The 22,122-nt window shown below is 35.8% G+C and overlaps 1 protein-coding gene across 3 annotated transcripts in view; it reads left to right on the top strand.

The window, feature by feature from the left end:
* Positions 1–22,122, top strand: part of negr1 (neuronal growth regulator 1) — a 140,121-nt gene that overhangs the window by 80,474 nt on the left and 37,525 nt on the right. For 2 of the 3 annotated variants that reach the window (XM_056253996.1, XM_056253997.1), the window contains exons 5-7: positions 5,026–5,146; positions 11,887–12,035; positions 21,478–21,519. In XM_056253996.1, the coding sequence (XP_056109971.1) occupies positions 5,026–5,146; positions 11,887–12,035; positions 21,478–21,519 (312 nt within the window). The remainder of the gene's footprint in view (positions 1–5,025; positions 5,147–11,886; positions 12,036–21,477; positions 21,520–22,122) is intronic. The other variant, XM_056253998.1, reaches the window with a different exon arrangement.

Here is a 22,122-nt window from a genome sequence, read left to right as displayed (position 1 = left end):
CTGAGGATGCATTCCAAGGTAGGAATCCAATGTTAGCTTCACTTCCTGTCTCCTGAGATACCTTCATCTGATCGATTTTTGAAGGCAGCATAGATGTATCCTTTGCTGCTTTTGATGTCCCACAATCCTGTGAGCTCCGTTTTGTGACATTTGAGCTAAAAAATAAAGATGACATCTGAATGTTGCATCTTTGTGTGTTATGTATGTATTTGGACAACGTTTATTTACTTGGTTATCATCATAGCTCTCTCTGTTTTGTTTCATTAAACCATTATGCTGCGAGCAACAAGCGAGGCAACAAGTCAGCTGCCTATAAGCTTTCAGACGCAGCCGATGTCTGTCTTTAATGTAATTCTGGCATGCACTGGATGCACATTATGCTTTGTCCTTCATCATTTTCTGTGATGTAAATGTAGGTTTTGAAACTAGAAATTAGAAGTAACGAAAGGCCTCACTGATTGAACCACTTGCTCCCCGAAACTACGAACTATGTAACTCTGGCGCACATACTAACAAAAGGCTATAATACATTTTCATAAATTACCCTATGAATAATGCCCCTTTGATATTATCAGGCTTCACAGATAAATAACTGATTGTCTGGAGTGGCCATCTTCCCTGCACAGTACAATATGGCTCCTATTCTTCAGCATGATAGGCTAAAAGCCCATTTGTCTATTTACATAGATTTGTGACACTGTGGTTAATAATTTCATTCAACTGAATACTTTTCTCCACAGGGCACATTCTCTATGGGGCACACAAAGCCTATGTTCCCTTAGCATGAATGTTATTTATAAGGATTGGATGTGTTAGAGAAAGAACATGATGTTATTCTTGAATTTTAAATGGAAAACTTAATGAATTAATAAATCCTGTCTACTAAACCCAGTGCTGGCGAACAGAATAGGACAATGAGGTGGAGACAGCAATTGGAGCAGTCTCTCTGTTTATAAGCTGATAAGTCATGGACTGATGATTCCATTCCTTAATGTGAAGAAAACTCATTTTAGCCTCTGGCTGAAGAGGTGGGTTATTAATTGATCTTGTAATTAAAATAACATGTTATACTTGTTGGGAGGATAAAGGTGCAAGACTATATAAATCATCCCTTCCTCCAAAGCATCTTTGTTACATGTGATAAATTAATTATTGTTGTTCTGGAGATGTGCCAGTTAGTCATCCTGCACATCCACCCGACACCGATATCAGTGAACTTTAAAGTCAGACATGCTGTGATGTTATAAAACCTATTAAGAGGGAAAATTAATAAACTGGATTACCATGCAGTTTCAGTTAACCCACTAACCTCTGGCTTCAGTGTGATAATAGAAAATCACTTTAGATTTGTTTTCCCCTTGAAAGATCAGGTTATACCAATCCCAACAATAGAAAAAGTATTCAATAGCAGTCTATTTTGAATTAGTCAACCTGCTTTTTTGTACGTGTCAAATCTGTGCATGAAAGAAAAATCACAAAGGTGCTTAACCCTAGGGAACCTTGTTTGGCATATATTGATGTATTCACTGATTTGTGAGGTGCTGTGTTCACAGGTATTCTCAAACATAATCTCTACCTTGTCATTTTAATTTGCGTTTGTGATCAAGCCGCAACTGGCAAATTTGTCAAACAGTAAGCCCCGCAGCATTCATTTTCCATGCCAACTTTGCTATTTTCAGACCCTCCCATCTGGTACAAGCTTAGAAACTCACCAATGATTTACAGTTGCAATCTTTTGTTATGAAGCCTGTAAATGACTAGGATTGTAGGGCTTTTGTGGGTTTTACACCGTGATTTTACATTAGCGAATGCTGGTATGTGATTGGTATAATGAGAGCTCCTTAAAAGACTAATGTAATTGTATCTTAGAAGCTGTGAATAGCTGAATAGCTGTGAGAAGCAGATTCTTGTTATGAAACAGAAAATGGTCTTTATTCACAATCAGTCAAATGAGAATTGTGTCATTTGGCATAAGTTCTGAATTTATTTATTTATTTATTTTGGACCAAATGTAGTTTGTTTGTTAGTTTCCTCCCCCAAAATGTATTCAGTAAACATTCACTTCTTTTTTACTATAAAATATATTTTTGAGGTTTGAAATTAGATGACTTTCATGAATTCTGTCCTTCCGGACCCTTTATCACTGCAGTATATGTGCTCAAACGATTTTAATTAATATGAAAAGTTGTGGTTGCAGTTGTAGCTAATGCTTTGTTTTCCTCCCTGGGTAGTTCTTGCTAATGCAGCTTTATAATGAACAGGATCATCCCTCAGTGAGGACAGATGCAATGGTTTGTTAGATACGAGAAGTTAGCTGTGTGGATATATATCAGAGCCAGCTTCTCTTGTGCTATTAGGCAGCCTGCCAAGGCATGCCAATAGCTTACAATACAGCACAAATCTCAGTGATGAATGACACAGACAGATACATACCATATCTCACCCTCAGCAGATTTCAGCCGCTCTCAAATCTCTGTTTTTATGTGCAAAACACATAAGCTGAATTAACTTGAAATCCACTTGTGTAACCTCCAATATGGAGGTGTTTTTGCAGATTTGAAGCATGTACACAGCACACATAACAGACGCATAGATGTTTCTAGTAAAAGCACTCTTGGATTCTCTCGCTTTGGCTCTATATGCAGAGCATTTTCTGATTCTGCCTCTGAATGCCGTATTATAGCATCCAAATCCATTTACAGTAAGCTGACACTGATTAACGGCCCAGAGAAGGTGTGAAATATTGCGACTATATCCCAACTGAAATGTCAGGTAGTGTGGCAAATGTTTGAAGTGAACAGAGCTAGATATTCTGTTTTCTGTTAAAAAATGAACTTACCATCAGAAATCCGAACACTTTTATAACACCTGACTGACACTGATTTGAATTGCCAAAATTATTTTCTCTGCAGAGACTGGCGGTTCTAAATATGCGTTTGCATATAATTAATTGCTTTTGACACCTGATGCTACTACATGTATAATATATGTATATTTAACTTGGTATATAAAAACTCATGTGTCCCAGTTTCCACTATCTAACACCCATTCCTTCCTCTTCTTTTCTTTGAATATCATGTTTCACTCAGACATACTGTACAGGTACATCAGATTACGGGAGTAAAATTGGTTGCGAACAACATTTTTATTTTCAATTATCTGTATTCTCAGCCTTGTCCTTCGGGCTCAGAAGTCATTTGTCATCAGCAATGTGTTCCTTTAATCTCTTATTTTATCTTATCCTTATATTTTATGCTAGCGTGCTTCTGTGATGCTCAAGTTATGTAATGCTCCCTAGGCATTTTCATGGGCTGATGCCTGTACTGTAAATGCATGATCCAGCCAAAGCACAAGATTCATCCGTTGCCACTTATTTGGATCAGACAGACTTCTCTTCCAATATATGCCAAAAAATCTGCATTCAAGCAGTGTTGATGTGTCACATTGCTATTTTCATTTCTTCCCAGGAGATTGTGGAATGAAGAAATGATGAGCAGCACAGTATCACAGAACAAAATATCTCAACGCAGTGATTATAGTGATGGATATCCATATTCTTTAGACACAGTTCTCGCAGCCATGAAAACTTAGATATTTGAACATTTAAAAAAAATTATTAACATTTCTTTAGTGAATATTATTTAGGCTAATTTAAGTCATTGATACCTAATATACAAATAGGAATCCCTGTTAAAAAATCATTATCTAATGAGTTAATTTTGAACAGATGTTTTTGGAAATATATACAGTTTTTTTCTAATCTTCAATGACTAAAGTTTCTCCCTCACATTGAGTCATCAACCATAAAAATAGTGAGTTTTTTCCCCCTCTCATACTTACTGTTTGATGGTTTGTTTGTTTTTTTATTTTGTAAATTAGTTTTCCCCTAACACTTACTGGTAGATGCTTTGATTTTTTAAATGTTGCAAATTAGTTTTCCTGATATGTAAAATGAGAGAAACTCTCACGTATGTGTACAGTGTAGGGAAGCTCATGACTTCATATTTGTTAAATGATGTGACATATCTGTGTGAAGTAACTATGGAGCCCAAAGTCTAAGAACATCACTTGTTACTGTTACCACCACAATAGTGGAAATTTCTTTTCAGCTCTCAGATTACATGAAACGTATAACACAGAAGGCCTGGAGAACTTCATACCTTCAACTGTGGGGCTATAGAAGAGAATGTCAAAAATTCAATCAGGAAAAAATAGTCTGAACACAGACCTCAATAACTTGCAGGTGATTTTCAAAGAACGAGCTGCCTGGAATATGAATGTCCCCCACTCAAATTCAGACATAGCAAGTAATTTAACGCTAGCTAGAAAGACATAAGTGGATCACCTGCTTGAAGGGAGTTATTTTCTCTTTTTTTTTTTATATCGTGTTCAACTTAGTATTCTGTTCAGGCCTGCTTTATTTGTGTGTGTATATTAAGTATGGTGTCATTTCTTTCATAGCCTTTTTCTATATGTCCTTTTGAGTTTGATCACATGTCATTCTAGTGGCTTACTCTATTTACTCATGCTATAAGAAATAATATACAATAAAGGTTTATGTATGATAAACATTTATTTTTTTCCACTGAGAGAGGTTATTGCTTCTTGACTAAAAATTCAGCCTGTAGTTAAAGCTTGCTCACCGACGCCGCTAGAGAGATTTCCTCTGCATTTGTGAACATGAAAGGACCCTCATTTTACATGCACATATTCAGAGAACCTTCCTCAGCTCCACAGCCTTTGAACAGCCATTAAACAATTTATCACTGAGCAGTTAATTTCTTTTCTCTAACCCTTGGGACAAACGGTATTTCTCAGCATTGCACCCATAAGATTTACACGCATTGACCACTCTGAATCTTGTTGCTAATTCATTTCTGCCTCTTTTCACACGACTGTAAATGAAAACTTAGCCTTTTTTTCGAAGGCCTTTCCTCTCAGGCTCGAAGGGTTAGTTTATTTGAGTTTGCTTATGTGTGTTCACTCTTGCCCTTAATCACGTTGGTTTTTATTTTCTTTCTGTAGTTCCTCCAGCAATCCATGAGATGAAAAGTCACGGGGTTCGACCCGGTCAGATTGCCCTGCTGAGATGTGAGGCAGCAGCTGTCCCCTCTCCAGTCTTTGAGTGGTACAAGGGAGAGAAAAGGTAAAACCAAGAGTGATAGATGATAAAAGCATTCATTTCATTAGCTTAGCTGTACAGTGATAATTTATCATACATTATGCATGTTAAGTGAGTTTATTTGTGATTCAGAATGCTCACTACGGAGAAGATGAATGATGGTCGAGTCCGCCTTTTGTGGCAAGTGTGCCTTTGCAAAAAGATGTAATATTCTGATCAGTATTCATTTGCAGTCACTACATTTGTTGAATCCACAGAATAATTACTGTACAATCAAACTGTACACCAGTTTTGAGAATTTTGCCTAAGGTTTAATCACTGAAAGTTGATCTAAAGCTGAATTACAGTCTTTAGTAGTGTTAGTTTAATAGCTATGGATCTGCAGCTTATCAAATATTACAAAGTGTCTTATTATAGAGTCTTAATTTCGAAAGATAGTGAGTCTTGGCTCAGCATAAGCTCATGAAAATCACTTTTGCAACTTAACCATCATTTTTAACTTTTAATTAAAGCCATACACTTTTGGCAAAAATAGTCCAACTTTCTAAAAGAGCTCTGAGTCAAAATATAACATTTCAGCAATACAAAAAGATGTCTTGACTGATCAGTCAGCATTATTTTAATAGTTGGTATAAATAAAATAACAATTTAGAATAGAATCTTTATTGTCATTATACATGTACTGTACAACGAAATTAATTTATCAGTCGTTAGTGGTTTTGGAGGGCAGTGGTTTTGGGCATGAAAAATTCATTTTTCATGCCCAAAAAAGTGCTAAAATGAGGACTCTCCAGAAGGAAATACTAGTGTTTACAAGGCATTGAAGGAATAGTTTTAGGTATACTTTGGTATAGGCTTTGGTTCTATGGAAATGAAATGTCAAATCACATCTTTAACTCTTCAGTTGTCATGACAGTCTAGTCAACTGTGCACAAGTATCAACACATAATATGACTTTCTCTTTTTGCGGTATAATGAGGGCTACAGATGGTTAAGTAGATGTAAGAGAAATAAGACCAATCACAATACAATATGCAAATGAATGCAAGAAAGAATGCCAATCGCAATTAAGTATGCAAATATTCATCACTGCAAGCACACTGAAAAACACTGGCACACTGCTAACTGTTCCAATTTATTGCCGCTTCGACCTTTCTCTGGAAGTGTCAATGTTTTGTTTTAGGATTTTTGTCATTTTCTGTAAACATTTTGTGGCTGTGCACCAGCATTTTTTTTCTACTGTATTGTAGATGTGAATATTTGTTTTCTACATCTCCAATTCTTTCACAGTTGGAGATTTTCAGAATTGAATTAAAAATTTCATAAAGTATACTTCTACAAAAACAAAAAATAGAGAGCACACTTAAGGCACAAACCGTTGTTGTATGGAGTCTTGCTGAATAAATAGTGTAATGTGTAAATTAATAAAAAAGTTTTGAGGAATGATTCAATGATTCACTATAACATTTGATTGTTTACAAACAGCCAAATTTATGAAATGTGATGGAATGAGATCGGAGCTTTGCTCAAAAGAGTCATCTTATATTATTTCCTTTGATACAAGTCTACTTCTGAAAACACAATATGTATACAGTCACATTAAACTAGAAATGGGTACAAACCTACAGTATGTTAGGAAGAAGATCTGTTATACTATCTTAACCCTACATTTAATTGTATGTTTGTATAACCTCATTACTAGTAAAGAACATTCCAAGTCTTCGCACCAATCAGTGATGACTCAAGTGGTGGTTCTTGAATTTAAATACCAAATTACCCCATTACCCGTCATTTACCCACTCTTGCTGAGTACGATCTGAATCAGCAGTTCACACTGTGCTAATTGTAATTATAGGCTTCACTCGATTTATTCAAATTGCAAAGGAGGCTTATTGGCATTGGGTTTGTACTCTGCTTAATCTAAGGCTTTACATTGAACATTGTTGCTAAACTGTCTGGTTTACTGTATTTTTCTGAACTAACGGTAGTGAGGTGCAGGAAAATAGTGAAAGAGAAACCATTCAAGTAATATTGAGCCATTCAACAGGAATAATGCAGAGAAATCTTCTTTTTTTTTACATCAGATAATCATGAAAAGTGATACTCATATTTTTATGAGGTAAATAAATATAAATAGAAAGGTAGTTGGGTCTCGAAATTATGTTCCTTTGTGATGGAAAGCACTTGTGAAATTGCGATTCCCTAAAACATTCCACTTCCCAGTTGCAATATGTAATTGCTTGTAAGTAGGGATGCACAGATCAGATGTATAAAAGCAATTATTTTCACTATCTGCCATTGACCGATTGTTTAAAAACAGCCAATGATCAGGGCCTATTATATCCTGTCAATCAAAAGGCCGTGGAAAAACGTGTCAGACTGCAACTCATACTGTGGCTGCATCCGAAATCGCATACTTCCCTACTATATAGTAAAACAGTATGTGACAAAAAAGTATGTCTGAATTCACAGTACTCATAAAAGAGTAGGCAAAAATGACCCGTATGACCTACTACTTCTTATGATGGACTCTTTATTATTTTTTGAGGCCACCGGAGAGGATTTATGAATGGCAGTGAAGCGACACAACTGACACTAATAGGTCACATGATAATGACAACATGGCGAATGTAGGACTCCGAATTACATTTGTACTACACAAATTCATAGACTGAACATACTTTTTTAGCGGTCGTGTGAAGTATTTACTTCAAAATAAGTACCTATACTCAAGAGAGTGTGCAATTTCAGATGCAGCACTCATGTGAAGAAAATGTTTCGTGTTAAATTTAGGGCTCTCAAAGTTAACGCGACAATAACACATGAACAGTTGAAAAAAACTTTAAAGCAGGCTCAATTTGACCCTATGAATCACCTGTAGTCTTTCCTATTTGTATCATGCCTACCATATAATAATTGCAAAGAGCTTTGTGCATTGTTACTTCTGATAAGAAACAAAGTGTCAGCTTTTAAATTCTGTCCATTTTATCACGAAATTCAAACCATAAATGGCGTTTTGGCGCTCTAAAACGGTTAGTTCACCCAAAAATGAAAATTCTGTCATTGATTACTCACCCTCATATCGTTCCAAACCAGTGAGACCTTCGTTCATTTTCGGAGCACAAATTTAGATATTTTTGATGAAATCCGAGAGCTTTCTGTCCCTCCATAGACTGCTCCTCCATGTCATTGTGCTATAACAGCTTAGCAGACTGGCATGGAGGAGAAGAGATTCTTGAATTAAGTCGTTATTTGGGAGGGGGTTATATTGGGGTTGGGGGGTTTGTAGGGATGTGACGGTGAGGATATTTTCCCACCAGTTAATCGACGTGTGACAACACCGGTAATACCGGTATCACCGGTAGGGCCATTTAAATAGCTCATTTAAAGGCAAACGTAAAATGCGCGCGTTTGCACGGGCAGAACAGCACCAGTCACGTAACTGAAAACTATGAAAGCCGTGTGACCGGCCAACCAGTAAAAAAAAAAAACATTAAAGAAATTTCCCTCTGATTTTCTGTTTCATTAATAAAAGTTTGACTACTCGCAGCAGTCTCGCATGCGCTTTGAGCTCGTGTGAATTGCACGTAAAAAATGAATTTAACGAACAACCTCGATCCATCAGGAAACGCCCTGGTCGCTGAATTTCACTGCGCTTCATGAAGAGTTTTTCTTTTGCGTGAAGAAGCCGTTCGCCGGAGATGTGTTAAAGATAGCGGAGTGCATTCATGATTATTAGGCTACCGGTATAATAATCCTCCTGGCGCCGGCCTGAGTGAGTCATTTACTCTCTTATCGTTCTTTGATTAACATAATGACACTTTAAGACCAGCCGCTGCTGACAGAGACGCGATATCATTTCTCACAAATCTCTACGTTCATTTAAGACTTAATTTAAATCATTTAAGACTGATCTTATGAGGACACTCGACAAATCCGACATTTTGGCATAATTTGTGTGTGTTACGGTTTGTTCAAGCCCAAAGGAGAACTCGATACTGACGCGTCTTTTCTATTTGTGTGTGTGTGTGTGTGTAATAGGCAGGACTTACAGCGTGGTCTTAAAAGCATTCACATTAATAAGAGCGTGATCATACAACGCTAGTCAACGGGTAACAGAAAAAAACGGATACCGCGTAATTGCGTTAAATATATATATAGCCTATATATTTTTTTTTCCGGTGCCGCGGTGGGCAAGTGATGAAACCGGTGTTGCGACTGAACACCGTGTAGCACCGGTAACACCGACTACCGTAGCAAGCCTAGGGGTTTGCACACAAAAAGTATTCTTGTCGCTTCATAACATTAAGGTTGAACCACTGTAGTCACATGGACTATTTTAACAATGTCTTTACTACCTTTCCGGGCCTTGAAAGTGGTAATAATGTTGCAGTCTATGGGGGGACAGAAAGCTCTTGGATTTCATAAAAAATATCTTCATTTCTGTTCCGACAATGAACGAAGGTCTTGCGGGTTTGGAACGAGACAAGGGTGAATAATTAATGAAATTTCATTTTTGGGTGAACTGGCCCTTTAAATGTAACACGACAGATCGCTGTATTGCCTCAGTTCAATTGGCAGCGCAATTCTTTTCTGCCACCTTAATACAAGTTATGAAAAAGCATGCATGAACATAAAAATGTATGTTGAAAGATACATTACAACTTACTGAAATGTATCATGTCTCATATAATTGCTCAATTGTGTTTCAACCACAGAAAGACGTCAATAAGCTTGTAAACAATGTCACATAACGCTGCATTTACCTCAGGAAAGTTACCAATGTTCACAGTTCGTTAGTTAGCTGTAAAAAAAGCTAGAGAAGAGCTTATTTATGTTTGAAAAATGTTGACATTAAAAAATTTATGAAAGCTACTTTATGTGCAACTGAGCTGTATAAACATTTTACTTTATTTTATTATTTTCAATTCAACAAAAATCTATTTTGGTCCTCACAGATAATGTTCCATAGTAAAAAATATATATATACATAATAACCGAAAAAGGCGTAGGCTGAAGCCTATGCTTATTATGCCTACCCTTACATAATTATTTAATGAGCGTCACTTTCCTCTCTGGATTTGATTCATACAAAATAAACAAACAGTTACATAAGTCAATTTCCAAAATTTACATAAATTATTACAAAGGTGTATATTTGAGCGTATTATATCTGAAAATAAATAGCAGTTGAATATAATGGCTCTGTTGTTAATTTAAACCTTTTACAGTATAGTAATCTACTAAATGAGAGAGGTTTAGTATCGTCCATATAACAGATTGATATATCAGTACAATCCTTTTGTGTATTATGTACTATAACACTCAGATACAGTGGTAGCTAAGGTCTTTTGTTTTAAGAAAAGTTTTTGTTCAAGTAAGTGTCAGCAGGAGACAAGCTATTGGAGAGTTGTGGGACAAAAGGTCAGCACATTTACCTGGGAGAGTAACATGGATGACCCAGAGTCAGGACTCAAGAGCAACTGCTGCTGAACTTAAGACCTCGACAAAGCTACAAGCCATGTGCAAATTTTTCTGCTTCTGATTTTCCTTTTGGCAATTCCCTCAGGATCAGGGACAATTGTAACATCTTTTTACATTTTCCTTCATAACTCACAGCCTAGCATATATCTACCTGCCATCTTTTGGTGTAAGAAACATTAAAATGTGTCAAAAACAGAAAACTTAGACGGGTGACGTGAAATACATTCACAAGAAATCAGTGTGTTATCATCCTCCATAACAGTGACTCCTCAAAGGAACAATATTACTTTTTTAATATTTATCTTTGAATAGATTTCACCTTTATTCTTTGGTGCTTTTTAGGAATTATTCATGTTTATCCCACATGTTCTGACTTTATTGTCTTTCTGTTTGGTGTTCCAAACTGAGAGAAAATAATATTTTAGTCAAATAGTTATAACAATAAAACAAAGTATAAAACATAAAATACAGTAAAGTCAAGTAGAAAAAATTTGATTTAAACAAATCAATATAGACAAATGGTTTATATCTACAGAACAGTATGTAAACCTATCAGTTTTACTAAGTATCTAAGCATACAGTATATGGTTCTTAAGCTGAAATTTGTTTAGTCAATTAATCCCTTTATGTTTAAATATATACCACCGTTTAAAAGTTTGGGGTCAGTAAAATTTTAATGTTTTAAAAAAAAAACTAACTTATGATCAAAAATACAGTAAAATAATCAAAATTGTGAAATATTATAAGAATTTAAATTGTTTATTTACATATTTAATTTATTCATGTAATGGCTAAGCTAAATTTGGTGCTCAAGAAACATTTCTTATTATCATCAATATTAAAAATGTTGTGCTGCTTAATATTTTTGTGGAAACTGATTTTTTCCCCCAAATCTTTTAAAACAATACAACAGTCTTTACTGTCACTTTTGATCTATGTAATGCATCATTGCTGAATAAAAGTGTTTAAAAAAAAAATCCCCAAACATTTGAGACACTGAAAATATTAGTAAACAATTTTCACATTTAGAAATTGCTAGTAGCAATCATTTTTACAGTGTAGGGTTTCTCTTGCAAAATTTTAATCAACCATTTTTTGCATTTCTCTTCAAATGAATTTTTAAAAGTACATAATATTCCATGTAGTCTCTCGGCATGTATAAATGAAAAGAGAAAGTGCTCTTAAAATAGTTTTTGATGGATGGATTGTTAGCATGTCACACTGCAGCACACCGTTGTCACTGCTTGACATGTCATGTCAACTGATGGTCTCGTTTCCAGGATTAACATGGGCCAAGGAATAGACATCAAGAACCTCAGCTCCAGATCAGTTCTCACAGTCAAGAACATGACACAGGATCGCTATGGCAACTACACCTGTGTGGCTGTCAACAGGTTGGGAACAGCCAACGCCAGTGTGCCTCTGATTCGTAAGTAGCAAGCATTACTCTCCCCTGGTTAACTGTTGTCGTGCTGGTAGTTTTCATACATGCTGTTATAGAGCTCCGCCGAGAAAACACAGTTTTCACCCATCTTTAATACATGTGTTGCAGAGGAAATGAGAGAAGATGGTACTCAAATAGGTCATTGTTTTGGAGCCTGAAGTTTTTCTGTGAAGCATTTTCAAAGAGCTATCGCTCTTAAAATGAGATGCAATTGCTTTGAGCAGTCTGTTTGAAATGCTTAGTGTTTTTCTGTTTCAGTGGCCGCTGAGTCAATAATAAAAGTGGGTTAACAAGATAAACAAATGAGGGGAAAAAACAACAACAAAAATAGTGATAGTCTTAAAAGTGGCAGATGGAAAAGTTGAGTCCCTTGCTTTTAAATGAAGCATATCAAAGGCCCAGCTGAGATGAAAATTCCAGCATCTTTCACGTTCTACTGAAGACCGACAGTCTGTGATGCGGGAAACCCAGAATAGACCAGAAAGCTGCATCTTCTCCTCCCACCAGAGTTACTTCGTTCTTATTTTCCTCATCGCTAATGAAAAGGAAACCTACCCTACTGTGCTCGTAATGAGAAATGGCAAGCAATTCCTCCACAACACGCACATCTCCACATCTGTAGAGATTGCAAATGCAAGAGCTGGTCATCGTTGCCTGGGCCTAAATTGCTGTTATAATATTGGTCAATAACTATTGATGAAGCAAAGGTGGATTCAGGGACACATTAATATTTAATGGAGGACCTCAACCTCAGAGACAAGGTGTGGAGTACTAATCAAAGTGCAGTGTTTGATTTTCTCCTCAGCATGGAGAAACCTATCATTTCGCTCTATTTTTAGCCTAGCGTATGATTTCCTCCCTCATATTTTATACCTAATATCGATTGAAAGTGTTTCTTAGATTATTCCCACAGATTTGTTTTGTTGTTTCTGCATCCTAGACATGCAGTATCCCTAGCCGATCACTATAGTCACAGAATTAACTACTCCCCCACTACTATGGAACCGTCTGGGTCATTTACTGTACTGTACGTCTGCCAACATCAAGGTGATTGAGTGCTTTTGGCATCTACAAAGGGTATTTAGCATAGTGAAATGCTCTTTAATAGCAGGGATGAGCTCCCATTAAAGGTCCTCTGTGGCAAGGTGAAAGTAAAGGAGGTAAAGGCCATTATTCCATTTCGCTAGGACGTTTAGCTAGGACTTGCAAGTCAAAATTCATTGGGCTTTTTTTGGATGAAATGAGGGATTGATTTTGAAATATTTGGTAGCATTTCTTAAAGGGAGAGTTCACCCAAAACTTTGGTCATAATTTTCTCACCTTAAGTTAGTTCCAAACTGTATGCATTTCTTTCTTCTGTGAAAGACAAGATTATTTGTCCCTACAGTAAAACTCATTGCGATCCAATGTTATTTTGGACACCAATGACTTTCTTTGTAGGGATAAAAACATTTGAAAATTGCTACAAAATATCTTCTTTTGTATTCTGCTGATGACATGAGGATGAATACATAATGACAGAATTTTTGGATGAACTTTCTCCAAAATTAACCCTCAAAACAGGTGTTTTCATTGTCACTATCTACACTGACCCAGTATTCCCACTAAAAGAGAGCTGGCACACGAGTCTCAACTCCATTAGTTCTTTATTGGCCTGAATATTTTATTTCTCATTGTTTTATGCTTCACGTAAAGTGTATGTTTGAATGTAATCCTTAACAGCAGAATTAGAATATTAACTGACATTATGCTTAAGAGATTAAATTTTCATTAAGAAAAAGTGCACTTTCATGAAACGTTGGCGTTGGCATGCACTCTGCTAATGACGTTAGAGTCAGATACACTCAGAGATCGAACCACATGTTTAAAAGTACATTATTTAAGCCTTACCAATTGCCAAATGACCCCAATATAGCTAATGGCCTTGGTTGCAATAGTCAGAGACAGATTCTCTTCTGTAGATATAAAAAATGCATGTCAAAGCATCACACTCAGTCAGTCTTTGTTTTCCCAATGTCTCAATGGGAATTCATTAGTGTGAAAGATATTAACTCCTAAGGATGTGTTTAGCACATATTAGTAATTGACTATAATGAAAACAATCTCACAGAATGTTGATTTGTAGTGCATACAACTGGGTCAAATGATTGCGTTAAATGGCCATGAGTTTCTCAGCATCGTGCTATGCTGTCACTGTATAGTAGTTGATATTTTTCCTTCAGTGAGCACACACTCTCAAACGTGACAATGCAAACTTGCGGTTTTGTGAGGTAACAATGTCTGACAGTTAGTGTGTCTCTTTTGTTTAATTTCTAAAACCTTCCTGACCATTGTCTGCGAACACCAGTTCACTGAACAGTCTCTTTTGGAAAGCAAAAATCTGCAGGCACTGGGCAAAAGTGATCAATTTAACTGGTGTGTTTTTTGTTTTTTTTACAAAGTCTTTTTAATGTTGCTTTGAGAAAAATTGGTGATGCGAATTAGATTGACTTGACATTTACGTGGCTCTTTCTCCATTACTCACTGTCATCACATTTGATTGGACTTTTGGCCCCTTTGCACCTGGCATTAAAGTGCGTTTTCCGTGATCGGATCATAATCGGATAGCATTTGACCTCATTGAATACACCCAGGACGCATTGTGATCGTATCACTGAAACCACATTTTGAATATGGTCAGGGACAGCTATAACTACAGTATGCAAGACAAGTAGTGTGAGAAACATTGTTTGATCATTTTAATATAACATTCATATCACAAGAACGCCTGTGGAAAGAGCTTTTCTTTTTGTCTTACCAAGTGCTGTGTTTTGGCTTCTTGTCTTGTTTTTTATTCTGTTTTACTCTGTGGTCTTACGATTTGGTCACCCAATTTAATGAACAATATCCCATGAATTGTTCCACTGCACTACACTTGAAATCTTTCATTTCTCTCCCCAAATCCTTACTCTCTCCTGGTCTGTTTTCATGTGGGTGCTTTAAAACTTTATTTCCCACTCTTTTCTTCACTTCTAATCCCTATTAGCATCCTTTACTGTTGGAATGTGTCAAACGCTGGCAAGTGGAATAGACCAAATTACTTTTTTTAATCTGCAAGCATTTTGATGTATCCATGTTTCACAAATTTGGTGAATGACAGAAAAAAATAGCAGTTAACACAACCTCTCTAATGTAATGCATTGAATGCACTGTATAAATGTCGTTCATACTATCCGGATACCATTGATAACGGCAGGTGTAAAAGGGGCCAATGCGTCCTTTACTTTGGGTTTATGAGGGTCTACATATTTTTTTGTTATGTGGGTGAACAACTAACTGTTAACTTTGAATTTGCTGTTTTGCTTTGTTTTCAGTATGTGGATCTGAAAAGTGTATGTGTACTAAAAATTTTCATGTAATGCATATTGATAAATGCAGCATATTTTTATAGAAACAGTGAAATGTAAATATATTATTAACACAGCCAAGCTTTCTCTTGTTATGTCTTACATAACGTAAACAAGTTTGTATGTGTGAGGTAAATGTGTCTTGCACTTTGTCTCAAGCAAGGTATATTGTGAACCTGCTTTTTTTTTTTATAACTGGTGTGTTTTCCTGTCTGAGCTTTTCTGCAACTCTTTCTTCTACATTTTGCTGTCCCGACTGTAAGGCGCAATGCTGAGAAGCAAATATTTTTTGTCCTTAATTGGCAGATTTCGTCTGCTCTGTAATCCAAGCTATCTTTCCCCCCTCATTTTTGCTTATAGCACAGTGTAGGCTTTGCCGAATAATCTCCTCCAACCTGTCATTGGAGTATGACTAAAACACTCATAGCCCGAAGAAGCTCTCAGCCTTTCTTGATAAAGCCTCCACATCTTCGGCTGGCACCAGCTAATGAAAGCCTTGTTCATTTGCCATGCCTATCAATCAGAACCTCAGTGTCATCTTTTCATCGCCGTTTCTTGTTGTCCCGGTTTTCTTTTACCACTCTTACCGAGTTGTGCCGGATGTTGGTGTCGTGTTACTATACTGTGACCTTGTCTGAGTCACGGGGTGGAGGCATAAAAAAGGATGAAATGGAAGGTGAACTAGAACAGAAGATATGATTTAAATTTATTCTCATGAATATCGTTTTTTCTACAGGCTGGGAAACTCGTGCATTCATCTTACCATTCAACCAGCCCTCCTGATCCTATTCTTATTTCCCCATCAATCATATATCAGGTTGCCTTCCCCCACAAGCACCTTTACATGCACGGTAAAGAACCGCCAAATACAGACTGTGCCCAATTTATGCTGATACATTTAAGTGCCCATGGATTATGAATCTGATTGGCTGGTATAGGCACCATGTTATTCCAGTTCTTCCGAATACATTTCAAATGAACTTATAGACAACACTAATGTAGTCTTACATAGCCAAACCTTTGACTATGACATAAAGTCTGGTCCATATTGCAACTATTCTGGAGAACACTGGCATGTAAAGTGACTAAACACTTTTTTTTTTTTTGTCGAAGAGTTCAACGCTGTTTGCAACATTCTCCTTAATAGCAAAAAAGTTCACCAAAAAAAAGCTAAAAATGGAGGAAAATTATGGGATCAGCCTGGTCAAAAATAACGATTATTTCACAGACATAGCTAGAAAATAAGCTCAATATACATTTCAACTCATGGATATCAAGTTTACTTGCTGCTACTGGAAGTGCCTCAAACAAAACTCTGGAATATCTTTCAGTTTTGATGCCAGTAGCTTTGCAAACTTTGGTAAATCCAGTGATTTGATCTTCCTAAAAAGCGCTTATTGTCTCAGCCATGTAGACTCAACTTTGTGCCCTTAGTCCCAGAAGCTGCATACAACCAGCCAATCAGATTAGAGCTTGCCAGACAGAGAAAGTGCTTTCCAGTTTTTTTTTTTTTGTGCTTATACATCAGACAGTCGGTGAACAAAGTGGACTGTGGACTTGCAGTATGAGGCTGAGACTACAAATGCTATTACGTTAACCCATTTTGTTGCTGTTTTCTTGATGCACATACTGTATGAAAGATTAATGTTATACTGCATATCCTTGTTGACGTTGCATTTTGTTTGTTGTCTTCATTTGCAGTGGTTTTGAAGTCCTAATGAGATTCAGTCCCGTTCTGAAAAGGACAGCTGAACAGATGGACTGACATTTATCTTTCTCATTGACTTTTATCTTGTATTACAACAGTCATCATTTTGACGTCTTAAAGGGTGCCTCCTCGCCATTTGCACGCTGAATGTGCAGCGAGCAAGTCCTTGAAAAATAAGGTGTTTGTGATGCAAAGAGTCTGTTTTGGCTATAAAACACCTCCTGTCCAATCATTAACGGAGACAGCGGTTAAAACCGCCTGGAGAAATAGGCAATCCTTACGATGCGTCTGACCATGCATGAAAGATAGAAGGTTTAGCCGTTCAAGGATGCAGCCAAAGTTTTTCTTCATCAGTATTGTGCATTGTGCTTTCAAATCCATCGTTAAGGGGATGCCGTAAAATAAATGAATTCATACACAGCTCATAGTCTTGTTTTACTCTCAAAATGATATAACAATGCACAGCAGATAGCACTCCACTTGTATCTTGGAAATTTACATTTCTGTGAATTGTATAGAAGCTGGGGGTTTCTCTCTTTGTGCATTTTAAAGGGAAAAAAAATAAGATGTAGAATGAAATGCAATTCCTTCCACCACAATGATGTTTTTTTTTTTTTATTGCAAGTGTAAAGAGAGGTCATCCAGTGTACACATCAATCAGCTTTTATGTGGATGCAATGCAGGCTACTCCATTGCCCTATTCAGTACCTGAAGATTACACGTCATGCAATACTGTAATATAAAGACTGAGAGCTCCACATGGAAATAAATCTCACAAATCGCATTAAGGTGTTCATCCAGTATTAACAGAGGGAGAAGATTTATTTTTAGGGTTTAAGAAAAACTAAGAATATAATTAGTAACATGATCTTTGTTTCAGAAGAACCATTGTTTTAGCAAAACTGGGATTCTAAACTAAAATTGCAATTTAGGCCAGGTTTGCTAAGAATGAGAAACATTATATTTACATCAAACATTAAACAAAATATTAATGATTAAAATATCTGAAAGGAAGCCAAGTATTTGTACCCAGATACCAAAGTATCAAAGATTTAGATGTTTAAAGAAACAAGGAATTGTTGATTATTTAGTTGTGAAGTTATTTATTTAGTTATCAATCTAGGAAAGTCAATATGAAAAATAATGTAATATTCTACATAAATATAATTTATAATCTAACCAAAATGTAAAAATAATTGATTGAGATTAAGATATGATTTTTTAAATAAAAATTACAACTATCTATAATATAAGTTGTAATTCTAAAGTTAGTGTAGTTCTGTACCAAGGAGACAACAGTGTCAGTGAAGAGCATGCTTGAGGTATGCGTAAGGTAAATATGACTTTTTTTTATTGTCTCTCTGTTGTAATCAAGCTGTAATATTGTCAAATTGTGCATAAAAATAATTGTAATTGTGTGTAGGAAGCATAAAATGCTAGCTATGAATGTTGTTGGCCATTTCATAGCAAAAATATCCATTCATCTATTATTTTTTACAACTGCTTGTCCAATTAGCAAAAAAAAAAAATGTAATTTCCCATAAAGAATAAATTGGGCTTTGAGATGTGGTGGAAATTACATTTATGGATGGGAGATAATTAAAATGAAAGAATTTTACTGTGGTATATGTTTGTATATACACTGTAGGACATATCTACAAAGTAGATAAACTAGCGAAAGTGTGTTTTACGGGATTTTAATTTCTGAAATTCCACAGGGCCAGAAGTAGAAAGTAAAAAGAAACTCCTGGATATACAAACCAAGGATAGCCTATATGTATGTGCATGCAATACATCTATGAATAAATAACTCTTTGTTCGTAATCTTTAAAATTTAACTCCTTTAAATCTGGTTGTATACCCTTTTTCTGATTTACTTTGAAAGTCAGTTTATTCCCAAAGTGTGCATTGTGCTGTCAGTAGTGATGATTGCTCTAGGTTGCATGCCTGTGCACTTAACACGAACGTCAGCTGTAACACACATCGCCTGTGTTTTTGCTTCATACACACTCCGTCTCAACACTGGCCATGAACTTGCGAACAGTAATGATGTGAACTGTCTCTAGGTGCTGTGATTTCAACTCCAGGGCTCTCAATTTAGCAAAGGGCTTACCAGAGAGAAGCCTCTGTTGAGGTCATTACACCCCTTAATCACAAAGTCATTCTTACTGTAACAGTCACTGTAATGTTGATTTGAACAACAAAAGAGAAAACACGGATCCTTTTTTCCTTCAGTTCATCTTTACTGTCACAAAGGATCTTGGAAGGGAATGATGATTCTTTTGACAAATGTCCAGATGGTTTGTTTGTGACTTAGTTTGAGTATTTTCCTAAAAGCAAATGACCAGTGTCTGTCATGCAACCACTTGTATGTTGTCATATGTTATTCATTCATTATTCATTAATAAGCGAGCAGAAGTACACCAAACTATAATAAAATATAGTTGGTTGCTTTTAGTATTTGAATGTCATTGCATGAGATAGCAAACAATTGAACCAGGTGGAAATTTGAAGACAAATAAAACAAAGACCATTTTAAGCAAAACATTTCACAAAAGGAGTTTGCTTGGTTTTAAACTATAATAGAAAGACTGATCAAAATTAAGATACAGAGAATTAGGACAATTTCGGTTGACAATTGTTCCTAAATTGTGTGCATTTTACTTTTGTGAAACACAAAATAATAGATTTTGAAGAACATTGGGCTCCATTGGATCACATTGGGTTACATTGGACCTTACGACTTTAATTATATGGACAAAAACAAAATACTGAGAAATATCTTATTTTTTGTTCCAAAACTGACAATTCTATCATCATTTACTCACTGTTTCAATCTTTCTTCTGTAGACCATAAAAGGAAATATTTTGAGATATTTAGATTTTTTTCTCTCCATACAATGTCAATTGGTCAGTGGTAACCAAAACTGTTTGGTTCTTCAGAATATCTTCTTTTTTGTTCTGCAGAAGAAAGAAAGTCATACCAGTTCGGAACGACATGAGCGTGAGTAAATTATCTCAAAATATGCCTTAATGGGTATACTATCCCGTAAGTCTAGAGTTTGTGTTTCATTCAACTCCATTTAAACGCATGTCAAAGTGGAAGACTTAAAAGGCAAGCACATGCAGAGAGTTTCAAATTTTGATGTGTGCCAAAGTCCAAGTTTGGTGAAATCTGACCTATGAATTCGCATAAAGCAAGTAGATCTAAACTGATTAATTGACATCTTGGCTCAATATAAAGAATACAAACTTCAAAGCTGCATGTTATGCTTTTTGCGTTGTTGCAGGAAAGTGGAGTAAATGGTATATTTTAACAATTAAATTTTAATTCTAGATATTGTTTATTAGAAGTATTTTTAAATGCTTGAAACCTTGCTTGACCTTTAGTCCAACATGTCCATAGTTAATGTGATGAACTACAAATGTGGTTACTCTACATGGGCATGTGTGTGACCTTAAGGAGAATTGACTTCATACATCCACTAAAAAATGACCTTGAGACCAGCTGGTTAACAGGAATATTAAAAATGGCTAGGAAATATTAAGTTGGCCACTTTTGTTTGTAGATGCCACTTGACTTGATATTTTGTAAAATACAATGACATTCACACCTTTTTAAGTGTCCAAATACTTCTGCTTTGCATTGGGCATGGATCCATTTCGTATTTTTTATATTTTACTTTATCAGCAGATGGAAAATGTGAAGACAGGTGTTTCTGTATATCTCCCGCAGATCTAGACGTTTCCCCAAGTTTTAATTACCATCAGTTAAGTAACTCGCTGGAAAATATTGAGCATATATGAGATTAAAAATGGATTGACATTAAAGTCCTGCTTTTAACATTTCCCAAAAAGGGAGCTGGGGCAATTGAGAGAGTATGATATCTATTAATAATATGAAAACTATATTACATCGTCATGATTAAACGACTGTCTGCTAGGTGCAAATTTAATTTCATGTGTTAATTGAACTGAGCTTCATTCCGGTCCATTGAATTGAGTGATGCTTAGAAGCTTCTAATTTGGAGTATCAAAGATCAGCGATCATAATAAGATTTGAAACCGACTCCGTCAAAACCCCTCTGAACAGAAAAACCGAACAAGACCTGATTGAACGTTACATTTTGATCAAGATGATCAACCTCAGCAGGGATTTGTTTTATTTTGTGGTGTGAAAGGGCCCTTTTATTGCCCGCTGACCACAGAGGCGTTTTCAAACCCCTCTCTCCAGTCTTTGCATGTTTTTGTTCTCTTTTCCCTTCTTTTGGGTCTTCATTATGTTAATAATATATAAATGTCCTCTTTTTCCTCTCCTTTTCTTTTCCTGTAGCAATTATTGAACCCACAACAACTAGTGCTGTCTCAAGTCCAGGTCAGTATGTCACATGCTGTTCACAGCTCAGTAAAGGATCCAAAATGCTGCACTAACCAAAAATGACCTCTTCCTCATTGCAATTTCTCCTTCTCTCGATTGGCCAGGATGCCTGCTGGCGTTCAGCTTTGTGTGTCGTCACTTTAATTTTTTTTTCTAGGGCTGTCAATGGTTGTTGTTGTTTTTATCATATTAATTGCATTGTGTTGATTAATTCATCACATATGAATGTTTTCTGAGAAAGCAGTTGTAGCCATGATTCAGCTCCTAAAAACGTAATTTAGAACCTAGATATAAATTTGCATTTACATTAAACAATGCTACAATTTATTAAAATAAAATGTTTTTGTGTATTTTAATACAATGCTATTTATTAAACCAACACTACCGTTCAAAAGTTTGGGGTCGGTAAGATTTTTAAATGTTTTTGAAATAAGTCTCTTCTGCTCGCCAAGTCTGCATTTATTTGATCAAAATATGAAGTGCAATATTATGAAATATTATTACAATTTAAAATAATAATTGTTTTCTATTTTAATATATTTAAAAATATTATTTATTTCTACTATGGTAATGCCGAATTTTCAGCATGTAGTTACGTAC

Source organism: Rhinichthys klamathensis, unplaced genomic scaffold (genome assembly GCF_029890125.1).
Source record: "Rhinichthys klamathensis goyatoka isolate OS25496 unplaced genomic scaffold, OSU_Roscu_1.1 h1tg000109l_1, whole genome shotgun sequence".
NCBI lineage: Eukaryota > Metazoa > Chordata > Actinopteri > Cypriniformes > Leuciscidae > Rhinichthys > Rhinichthys klamathensis.
Note: the sequence above shows the minus strand (reverse complement) of the source record. Positions and strands in the feature narration are given on the sequence as shown.